General features: G+C 47.3%; 1 protein-coding gene across 1 annotated transcript in view; it reads left to right on the top strand.

The window, feature by feature from the left end:
• Nucleotides 1-4,279: 4,279 nt before the first annotated feature.
• The window catches only part of prtga (protogenin homolog a (Gallus gallus)), a gene marked incomplete at both ends in the record, with an annotated part of 40,647 nt that continues 32,857 nt past the window's right edge, over nucleotides 4,280-12,069 (top strand). Inside the window, 2 exons of the mRNA XM_084437303.1 lie at nucleotides 4,280-4,346; nucleotides 6,704-7,006. Coding sequence (XP_084293429.1) covers nucleotides 4,280-4,346; nucleotides 6,704-7,006 — 370 coding nt within the window. The remainder of the gene's footprint in view (nucleotides 4,347-6,703; nucleotides 7,007-12,069) is intronic.

Genomic DNA, 12,069 nt, shown 5'->3' with positions numbered 1-12,069 from the left:
AGATAGATATTTAATTTATTATATCATATCAAATGTCAGATGTCATGCTGACAGTTGTAAGTGCATTTTATATCAATTATGTAAATTGTGAAATAAAACTTATGTACTTTGAAAAAGCAGATGGTTGTTTTGATTGCATGCCCAAGTACAGGCAGGATATTTAGAAAAATAAATCAATTGAAATTCCACCTCCAGATCTGTTTTGTTGTGTTGTGTGATTGATTCTGTTACATTAAATTTGAGTGTCGTAGCTCTGGCTGTAATACACAGTTCTACCTGATGGTGGTGCTGACACGATCCCAGGTGTGGTTAGAATGCTGCTGATAAAAGCTCGTGGCAGTGTCCTCCATGTAGCATGCTAGTTTTTCTGATTTACATTTAGTGTATCCATCTTCAAAACAAAAGGGATATATTGAATCGCAGCTCTTTGTTTCCTAGCATGGCTACTATTATCATTATTCATATCTTGAAATAACTTTTGTAGTTAAAGCTATTTTTATGTAATTGTTTGAACTTATTTACTCAAATTTGTAAGTATGAAAGTATGGGCATGATACTGCAGCAATAAATATATTAGAAAACTTAAAATCTCTCGTTGGCTTTGAACAAAGGTAGGTGAAAGAAAAGCCAGTTGTTTTGAGAGCGTTTTGAGTCAGGAGGCCCCATTCAGATGATTCAGCTAAACAGCCACTGTCCTCTCTCCTTTCCCCCAACCCCCCTAGAGCTGGCTAAGGCCCAGCCCCCATGGGTCAGGGGTCAGGTGAGGGGTCAAACACTATTCAGACCAGCCTTTTGGATGGTCCCGGGGTCAGCGGGGATGGGCCTGTGTTGGAGCAGGACGACTCAGGGCTCGTCCAATGACGGAAGGCCCTGGAGGAGCCGGATCTTCTTCCCAGCAGCCTCCCAAACATTCATAACCTGATAATGACGTCTCCTCCATTGATCTGACCCTTGAGTTTCAACTTCTCGCATATGCTGCCAGATCGTCACTACACCGCCAAACGGTGCCATATTGGCAGATGCCCAAACCCAATTCCTAATCGAACACCCTTGAGAGCTGAACCCCCACCCTCTCCCTGTGAGGAGAGTCAGCATAAATTAGGCTGGACCTTCACTTTCCCGTTGTATGTAAGAGCAGCACAGTCCAGAACACAGTCAGTCACGGCAACATTCAATGAGTTTGCATTCAAATACAATTATTGTTCAGGTGACCAATATGGATTTGTTCTCATGGGTGTGGTGATGAATTCAGAGGTGGTTAAACTGTCCAGTGCACTTTACACACCTTGTTTCCACCCCTCGATTAATACAGTTGATCAGAAAGGTGAGTAAACTCTCGGGGTAAACTGAGTTTACTTGGGTTCACCCTCCACTACACTCCTGTGATCTGTTACCAGGACGCCATTGGAAATGAGACATTAGTCCCAATGGGCTCTGGGGAAAATGAATATGAAATAAATACAATAATTATGAGGCTTATCTCTCCAGTCAAACTGATGAGAGCTAAAACCATGTGCATAGGAGGGTGGGAGCTTCCACACATCAGTAGTGAGGATTAACCCCCAACCTTCAGGCCAGCTGATTACGGATGTAGTTGTGTAGTAGATAAACTAAGTGTTGTTTAGAAATAAGGAAAACAGTTTAATAAATCTCTGTATGCTTATATGTAAATGGGTGTTTTCTCTCTCTGTTATGAGAGAGTTTGAGTTCTGGCAAATCAATAGTCAGTCTTATTGGATTGACCCTTGATGAGGCCGGATAATCAAACACACGCGGTCTCACAACCCTTCACATCCTGTCATCTGCTTTCAAACGTCCTGATGGTGGAACACAGGCAAGACTTATATAGTAGTCCATAGTTTGCATCCCTGGCTTTCTAGCTTTGTCTGTCTTTCTACCTTTCTACCATTCTGTTTTTCACTACTCTCTCTCTCTCTCTCTCTCTCTCTCTCTCTCTCTCTCTCCCCCTCTCTCTCTTTCCTGTTGTAGAAGTCCACATGTCCCTGCCTGACAGTCTGTGAGGCTGAAGCAGGCGTGTGTTTTTGTATGAGGGGCCTCTCCAGCTGGCCCGGGGGTCTGGTCCTCATGATAGTCCAGGCTGGGGGAGGGACTTCACTCTCACACCACAATAAGAGATGGATACCGGATCAATACCTGCCTCTACAGACCAGCTGGCCCTCTCCTGTTAATGCTTCCTGGTAATTGCAGGGCCCAGTTTGAAGGGGAGAGAGGGCCTCATTTACATCAAGTTTTTTTGTATTTGCAGAGTGAGCATTTGCCTTACAGTTGCCCTGAGTGACTGTCACTGCCACTGCCACCAATTCACAAGCTGCAACGGACACCAATAATTCTCTCTCCCTTATCAATACATCCTCACTGTCTCTCTCCCTTACCAATACATACTCACTGTCTCTCTCCCTTATCAATATATACTCCCTGTCTCTCTCTCTTACCAATACATACTCACTGTCTCTCTCCCTTACTAATACATACTCACTGTCTCTCTCCCTTATCAATATATCAATATATACTCACTGTCTCTCTCCCTTATCAATACATACTCACTGTCTCTCTCCCTTATCAATATATCAATATATACTCACTGTCTCTCTCCCTTATCAATACATACTCACTGTCTCTCTCCCTTATCAATATATCAATATATACTCACTGTCTCTCGCCCTTATCAATACATACTCACTGTCTCTCTCCCTTATCAATACATCCTCACTGTCTCTCTCCCTTACCAATACATACTCACTGTCTCTCTCCCTTATCAATACATACTCACTGTCTCTCTCCCTTATCAATACATACTCACTGTCTCTCTCCCTTATCAGTACATACTCACTGTCTCTCTCCCTTACTAATACATACTCACTGTCTCTCTCCCTTATCAATATATCAATATATACTCACTGTCTCTCTCCCTTATCAATACATACTCACTGTCTCTCTCCCTTATCAGTACATACTCACTGTCTCTCTCCCTTACTAATACATACTCACTGTCTCTCTCCCTTATCAATACATACTCACTGTCTCTCTCCCTTATCAATATAAACTTACTGTCTCTCTCCCTTATCAATACATACTCACTGTCTCTCTCCCTTATCAATATAAACTTACTGTCTCTCTCCCTTACCAATACATACTCACTGTCTCTCTCCCTTATCAATACATACTCACTGTGTCTCTCCCTTATCAATATATACTCACTGTCTCTCTCCCTTATCAATACATACTCACTGTCAAAACATTAACTCACTGGTCCACATGTTGGCTCCTCTATCCCCTGTGGTGTGTTTGTAAAGTGTTCTCACAGTCTCAACCACACAGTATAGCTGCTTTCTACTTGGTACTTAGAATACTCCATCAGGGACATTAAAAATAGATGCACGGTGTAAATAGTGAATGGCTACTGATCGCCTTTCAGGCCAAAAAGCTTAAATGTTTAGATCTGTGTCTGTGAACTATGCTTCAGTGGTTTCAATCTGCCAGGTTCTAGGCCTGTATGTCAGGATTGTCTCGTGGGTAGAACATGCATCTCAGGTTGTTTCATGGTTCGAACATGTATAGCAGGGTTATCTCCTGGTTAGAACATCTCTCATAGAACACATTTGTTAGAGTGGTCACTTATCTTTATAACCCAATTGTACAATGCCAGCTGTAGGGTTCCATGTCAGGCTGAACTCTTATGTTAGTTTGATCACCACGCTCTGCCTCAGGCTTTTAATTCAACTTATCTCAACTGCATCTTCATGCTCTAGAAAATAGCCATGTCATTGAGGGGCATAAATGATAAATAAATGCTGGAAACCCAATAGAGTAACACAGCTTGACAGGAGAAAATACATCAACTGATCAGCCTTTCATAACTACACACTAAGTAGGCCTATTTATTAAATACACGGGCCTGAAATCCCACATGGTTTTGTTATAATCGTTAGAGTGTTTGTTTTCCTTTCCTTTTAATTCGTTGTTAATTCAAATGAAACCATCACCAATTGCCTGAGTCTTATAAAATAAAATGGTACTGTGATAGGATGAATAGGCCTCCATTGATTACTACTAGGTGGCGGATGAACTCTCCCAAACAGCTCTCCCATGAGTTACTCAACCGTAGAACGCACCACTGGGTGGGGGGATGTCCATCTACGCAGAGGAGAAAGTAATCCCTGCTGCGATCAGAAGCGCAGTCACTCGTAACCAGGATCAGTACGGAGTTCAACTGGAGGAAGGAGCCAAGAGAGTTAGTATGCGAGAACAATTTGAATAAATGGAGTCTTTTAAAAGGAAATTATATCAGCGTTTGCTGTTTTTTGCGGTTGTTCTACCAGTCTCAGGTAAGGCAAATACATATGGATTAAATGTAATTAACCTAGGAAATTATATGATTGGAAATTGGTGGGAAACGGACCTCGGTGTCCAGACACGTTCTTAATACTTCTAGGGTTAGCCTACAATGTCAATATAGCCTATTAACTAGTTCATCGCAAACTCACTTGCTGGCGACAGTTGTGTGAATTTCACTTCTACAAAGTTAAATGTCTTTTGAGTCGTGAACACGTCATAGCGTGCTAAGCCTAGTGGATGGACCGTCATGCCTGGTCAGTTATCGCTGGTTGACCAGTGCTATGAAGTAGGCTATTGTACATTTTATCTAACCAGATAATTAGTCCTCAATCAGATGAAATACATAGCTGGAAAACGTAAAAGTGTTGTTTCTTTTTAACCCTTGACTGAGAAGATACAGGGGCGCCGGTTTTAGTGTGCGCCTAAACGCGCAACACAGATACACGTGGATGTAGTGTGTGTGCGTGTGTGCGGTTTGGTTTATGCAGATCTGTGAAGTGTTCCTTTTAAACCACATGTTATTTTCTGCGGTTTTATTCCCGGGTGGTCAGTAGTGGCACTGACCTACTGAACTATATCCTATAGTTTAACGTTTCTCCGCTTCAAACCTAGTTTGAGATTAATGATTGAAGTGGGCTACCTATGATACTTGTGTAACTTAAATATAATTGTCTACATTATGTATGATTTCAAAAAATGTTATGCTTTATCTATGTGTTATTATATGTATTGATTATATACTGTTTGGTAGGGGTAGCCTAGTCTATAAATGTTTTGAGCATTTGAGAGTTGAACTCAGGTAGAGTTGGGATGGATCATATTGTGTTGTTAAATCATATGATACTCTGTTATATAATAGACAGTATAGTGTTACAGTCTGGGGTTTTGTTGAACATGGATTTATATAATGCGGCATTGTGTTTAGTCAGCATTAATGAATTCAGAGAACAAATGTTCAACAACACAATATGTGTTCTGAGCTCTTAGCGAGAGGCTAATGGTCTATTTGCATGACAATGGGCAGATGAAAGAGGGTTTGATTGCGGTGTGAATCTGCTGATCATCCCAGCATGGCTCAGGAATGTGTTTAACATGAAACTATTAGCAGCCATCATCGCTAGTAACATAATGTTCACTAATGCATCCATTAGAAGTGAGAAAGCTACAAGTGACAAGTTCAACACTTCCTCTCTGTAGTAGCCTAGAACAGTCCTGAAGAGATCTAACGTTCTCACGACCGTCTGTAAGAGTTACTTGGAGTTATGGAAACTCTCTGTTAAGGTATCTTTAGTCGAGTGTCTTATTATGATTGAAAGGGAAGCTACTTACTGGGGCTAATAAAACACTGTCTGACCGAATGGAGTCACTGGCTTTATTAGACATCAGTAAATGGATTAAACTGAAGCAGAGAGAGAAAGATCTGGAAAATCAAAGATGATGACTACCTCAACACGCTGAGCCCTACTTGTTGTGGTAGAGAGCCCTGCGGTGCGGTGAGGGACTGACAGCCCTAAGGCCCTGAACCCTCACATGTGAGTGGAAGCTAATACCTTGACAAGTATTCAAGTGGCAGGGTCACAGGTACATCTTATATGAAAAAGGAATACATACACCTGCTGAAATTGCAGAATATCCACACAGAATACCCACACTTGCAGAAATACTTTTCATTTATTTTCTATTTAATGCAGAGCAGCAGTAGCGTATGTCTGTGAGTGTGGAGGTTCTTCACGAGGGGCCTACAATGTCCCTATACGATCCTTAATAACAGGCCAGGGTAACAGTCAACCCAGCATCTCTACTGCCCCTCTCCTGGTCCAGAACCAACACTCTACTGCCCCTCTCCTGGTCCAGAACCAACACTCTACTGCCCCTCTCCTGGTCCAGAACCAGCACTCTGCTGCCCCTCTCCTGGTCCAGAACCAACACTCTACTGCCCCTCTCCTGGTCCAGAACCAACACTCTACTGCCCCTCTCCTGGTCCAGAACCAGCACTCTGCTGCCCCTCTCCTGGTCTAGAACCAACACTCTACTGCCCCTCTCCTGGTCCAGAACCAACACTCTACTGCCCCTCTCCTGGTCTAGAACCAACACTCTACTGCCCCTCTCCTGGTCTAGAACCAACACTCTACTGCCCCTCTCCTGGTCCAGAACCAACACTCTACTGCCCCTCTCCTGGTCTAGAACCAACACTCTACTGCCCCTCTTCTGGTCCAGAACCAACACTCTACTGCCCCTCTCCTGGTCCAGAACCATCACTCTACTGCCCCTCTCCTGGTCTAGAACCAACACTCTACTGCCCCTCTCTGCTCACAGGCACTGACCCCTCTCATCTCTTCCTCCACAGGTGTTTTTTGTTTTAGCGAGTTGTTTTTTATCAAGGAGCCCCACGATGTCACGGCCATGCGGAAGGACTCTGTTATTTTGGACTGCCAGGCGCACGGGGAGGCGCCCATCGCCGTCAAGTGGCTTAAAAACGGAGTGAGAGTGTCGGAGAGCGAGCGAGTCTACCTCATATCCAATGGATCGCTTTTTATCTCTGAGGTGGAGGGCAGGCGAGGAGACAAATCAGATGAGGGGCTTTACCAGTGCCTCGCTCAGAACAAGTATGGAGCCATCCTGAGCCAGAAAGCCCGCCTGACAATCGCAAGTAAGTACACCAGAGCAGAGAAGAACGATGGTTGGTTTCTGGTTTCTGACTGGGGGGGTTCTGGTTTCTGACTGGGGGGGTCTGGTTTCTGACTGGGGGGGTTCTCTGTGTCATTGTTTCGTCAGCACCTGAGGACGTTATGTCACCTGTCATCCTAGTGGACAAGGAAACATTGTGTAGCTAGTTACCACTAGACAGTAATGAGAGTGTAATAAAGTCACGTTCACCATGACAGGTGTGTATACACCAAAGACAATCATTGCTAAGAGGTTTCCGACTTCATAACAACACTCTCAAACAGAGCAGGAGTTTCTATTTCTCTGCTGCGCTGATAGCAAGTGACGCCGTCATAGTGGGAGAGATAGAGCCAACGGTCATTATAGAGGCCCAGGTCCAGCTCTAAGGGGGTGCAGGGTTGGACAGAAATGTCCACAGGGTTGGACAGAAATGTCCACCCCAACAATTTACATTCCTCCCCATGTGTCATGTGTAATTCAATACTTTTTCAGAGAATAGGCTTCAGAAAAGCCAGAATATTTCTAGGTGTCAACCCTGACATACTGTCCTAGAGTCCGCCCTGTAGAGAGGCATGTCCCTGTTAGAGGCCTGTCTCTGTTAGAGGCCGGTCCCTGTTAGAGGCCAGTCCCTGTTAGAGGCCGGTCCCTGTTAGAGGCCGGTCCCTGTTAGAGGCCGGTCCCGGTCCCTGTTAGAGGCCGGTCCCTGTTAGAGGCTGGTCCCTGTTAGAGGCCGGTCCCTGTTAGAGGCCGGTCCCTGTCTCTGGGAGTGCTGGGAGGAGAGGCCTTCCTCTGTTCAGAAGCAGGTTGCTGTCATTCCCTCTGGATTCACGTCTCTCACACAGCTGCCATGTCTGGTCAGGAGAATGTGGAAGTCTCCAATGTTAAAAGATCGCTATGAAAATACCACTTAAAGAACCGAAATATTCAAAATAACAGTCAGAATCCACTATCGGAATTACAAACTCCTTTCCAGACTGTTTTCGGGTTTGGAAATACATTGAATGCAGCTGACTGTCACTATCTGACTGTCACTATCGCTTTATCTGTTAACATTGGAGTCACCGGGGACCTCTGCCTTCTCCCAGCCAGACTTGGGACACGGAGGCTGTGTGATTAAGGAGGATGGGAGGTGTCTAATCTCTTGGCTGAGTGGATGATTCTCTCTTTCTCTCCTCCCGGTGTAATGGCCAGTGTTGCGTTTTGGCCACCCCGGCTTCGCTAATCCACCCCTCCGCAGAGCGAGGGAGGCTGCTGGAGGCCTTTTAGTGGGGGCTGGCCTTCAGAAAGCCTTCAAAGCTGGAGGCCTGAAGCCCAGAAAGATACCATGTGGAGGAGATAATGTGCATTGGTGTGCAAATGAGGGATCTGTAGGTTTGAAAGGTTAGGAGCTGTCCAGGATGCTGGCTACCCCCATGCTAAAGAGCAGATGACCCCTATTCACCGGCCCGCTCTTTCATGTCGCTGCTCCGTGATCGCTGGGAATTGTTCTTTTGGAATGCTTTTTTCCCCCAGCGGTGTGTATATGAGCGGACCTATTTAAAGGGCCAGTGGCGCTGCACTGCCGGGCAGGGCAGGGCGGCAGAGAGACCCTGCTGAAGAGAGACCCTGCTGTAGAGAGACCCTGGGACAGAGAGACCCTGCTGCAGAGAGACCCTGCTGACGAGGGACACCGCCCCCCGCCCCCCCCCCCCCCCAGGCCAGGCTTGTTGCTGTGCTGCTTTTGCACAAAAGAATTTGCCTTCCCTCTCTTCCCTCCCATGTGTTCCCTTTCATAGGGAAACCTGAGCTTTTACACGGCACTCAGGACAGGAAATGGCCACTCTCTCCATGGCTTCTTCCACTCATCCAGGGGGATATTGTTCTAACCACTGGGTTTGTAATACAGGCGTTGGGTCTTGATCCTTGGTCAGCAGTGTTAAGATGATTTTGGAACGGAAGCTTCCTCTGTTGGGAGGTCGGTCTTCTCCAGGAGCACATTCCCTCCGACTTGTTCCTGGCAATATGCTGACAAATACATGTTGAGAGACAGGAATGCGTCTGTCCTGGTCGAGTTTCCTAACAAGAATTCTACTTAAGACCTCAAAGTAAACAAGTCAGAATTGGTAGATAGTTTCATGCTTTCCAAAGACTTGCGTGCACAAAAACAACTTGAACCTTTTGGCTACTACTTGTATTGATCGCTGTCGGGACAGTTGAGTACAATACCACATCGTTGCGTTTGGAATATACCACCCAGATCTGTGAATATACCACCCAGATCTGTGAATATACCACACAGATCTGTGAATATACCACACAGATCTGTGAATATACCACACAGATCTGTGAATATACCACACAGATCTGTGAATATACCACACAGATCTGTGAATATACCACACAGATCTGTGAATATACCACACAGATCTGTGAATATACCACACAGATCTGTGAATATACCACACAGATCTGTGATGGTGAGTGAAGCACAGAGCTAGTGAGCCCTGAGTTGCGTACGGGTTTAGTGAGCGCCATGAAAACACCAACTGGCTGAAAGCCACAGAAAGCAGCCGGCCAGCGGTCCTGGGCTCGTACAGCACCTGTACTCCATGTCCCTACTCTGGGTTTTACTGGACGCTGTGTGTGTGTAGTTTTATTAATTGAGTGGGTTTGCTGTTTTATGTTATGAACTTAAGAGGTGGTAAAGCCTGCCGGTGGGGTTTACAGGCTTGTTTTAAAGGGACACTTAGAGCAGCCTCACGGTCTATCTGGAAGCTCATAAAATTTGCACGTACCTGAGAAATGCTGGCTGGAAGAAAACAAAGGTGGTGGTAGTGGGGGTTGTTGAAGATCTCACACACACACACACACACACACACGCACACACACACACACACACACACTTGCACACACACACACTTGCACACGCACGCATACACACGCACGCACGCACACACACACACACACTTGCACACGCACGCATACACACACACATACACACACACACACACACACACACACACACACACACACACACACACACACACACACACACACACTAAATGTCTGTCGTTTATTGCAGGGCGAGCTAGTGAGCCAGGGGCCAGTGGTCTCCACACAATTGTTTTCTGCTCTGCTACTCTGAAGAATTAATGAAAAGCTTTTCACTCTGGCCCTTATTGTCCACCTTGCCCACAACTGCCCCGCTGGAGAAAAGGGCCAGGGATCAGTGGGCTGGACAGCTGGGGCTATTCACCCCTGCAGGCTCATTAGGATAATAGTGGAAGTCAGCTTAGGAGTTTGACTCTAACTTCTAATGGGATTTTATTTTCTGTTCTGATTAGAGGTTACGAAACCAATCTGACACAAAGTGGTGTGTTTTTGTGTGTTTGTCTTCAGTGAGAAGTGAGGTGCTGTGTTGCTTCTCTCATAGCAGGGCTGTTACCAGGCAGTATCAGCCAGGCTGCGTTTGATGGTAGTGTGTCCTAGGTGGGCTTTATGACGCCTCTGCTCCCATTGCGAAAACACCCCTGGAGGAATGCTGTGATTAGAGAGAGAGCCGTGCTGTTGCCCTGGGAGGCTTGTCATGTGTTGGGCCCTTCGGCAGGAAGATTGATAGGGGAACATGTGGGGACCTTTTGTACCTCCTCACCAGAGCCTGGTCTCTCCTCTGGCCCTGGTAGATATCCCTCAGTGTCGGCCAGGCTGACGGCTCCACTCTCCTCGCTCACCCAGATCAAGACTCTGGTGTTATAAGAAGGTAGTAAGCAGCACCAAACACTCGTTGGGTAGTTGTTTATAAGCTATGTAGGAGGAGCCCTGCTTACACATCTCAGGACAGAACTGTTCTCAGATCAGCGCTATGTCCTCGGAAGACCTCTCCGTGTTGAGAGCAGACGAGTGCACTGTGATGACACGATGAGATGACATCTTAAAGGCGTAGATTGAGTTGTTGTGGTGTTGAGGACAAGAGATGTTAGAGACGGAAATGCTACAGTGTTGATCAGAGAGAATGATTGGACCCCCCTTATGGAGATAGAGGTGTGTGTGGAGTGGGGGGTTCTGGTGATGTGGAGTGGGGGGTTCTGGTGGTGTGGAGGGGGGGTTCTAGTGATGTGGAGGGGGGGGGTTCTGGTGGTGTGGAGTGGGGGGTTCTGGTGGTGTGGAGGGGGGAGTTCTGGTGGTGTGGAGGGGGGGTTCTGGTGGTGTGGAGTGGGGGGGTTCTGGTGGTGTGGAGTGGGGGGTTCTGGTGGTGTGGAGTGGGGGGTTCTGGTGGTGTGGAGGGGGGAGTTCTGGTGGTGTGGAGTGGGGGGTTCTGGTGGTGTGGAGTGGGGGGTTCTGGTGGTGTGGAGTGGGGGGTTCTGGTGGTGTGGAGTGGGGGGGTTCTGGTGGTGTGGAGGGGGGGGTTCTGGTGGTGTGGAGGGGGGAGTTCTGGTGGTGTGGAGTGGGGGGTTCTGGTGGTGTGGAGTGGGGGGTTCTGGTGGTGTGGAGGGGGGGGTTCTGGTGGTGTGGAGGGGGGGTTCTGGTGGTGTGGAGTGGGGGGGTTCTGGTGGTGTGGAGTGGGGGGTTCTGGTGGTGTGGAGTGGGGGGTTCTGGTGGTGTGGAGTGGGGGGTTCTGGGGGTGTGGAGTGGGGGGTTCTGGTGGTGTGGAGTGGGGGGGTTCTGGTGGTGTGGAGTGGGGGGTTCTAGTGATGTAGAGTGGGGGGTTCTGGTGGTGTGGAGGGGGGGGTTCTGGTGGTGTGGAGGGGGGGGTTCTGGTGGTGTGGAGTGGGGGGTTCTGGTGATGTGGAGGGGGGGGTTCTGGTGATGTGGAGGGGGGGGTTCTGGTGGTGTGGAGTGGGGGGTTCTGGTGGTGTGGAGTGGGGGGTTCTGGTGGTGTGGAGGGGGGGGTTCTGGTGGTGTGGAGTGGGGGGTTCTGGTGGTGTGGAGTGGGGGGTTCTGGTGATGTGCTGCCCCAAGGTAGAGTGATGATGACAGGAGGATGCAGAACCATGACACTGGAGAGCTGCCATCAATACTCCTTTGATGGATGGTTATAGGGTCAGACATAGGGTCCCTGCAGGCCTC

Source organism: Borostomias antarcticus, assembly GCF_949987555.1.
Source record: "Borostomias antarcticus genome assembly, chromosome: 4".
Classification (NCBI taxonomy): Eukaryota; Metazoa; Chordata; class Actinopteri; order Stomiiformes; family Stomiidae; genus Borostomias; species Borostomias antarcticus.
This window is presented reverse-complemented; position numbering and strand designations above follow the sequence as displayed.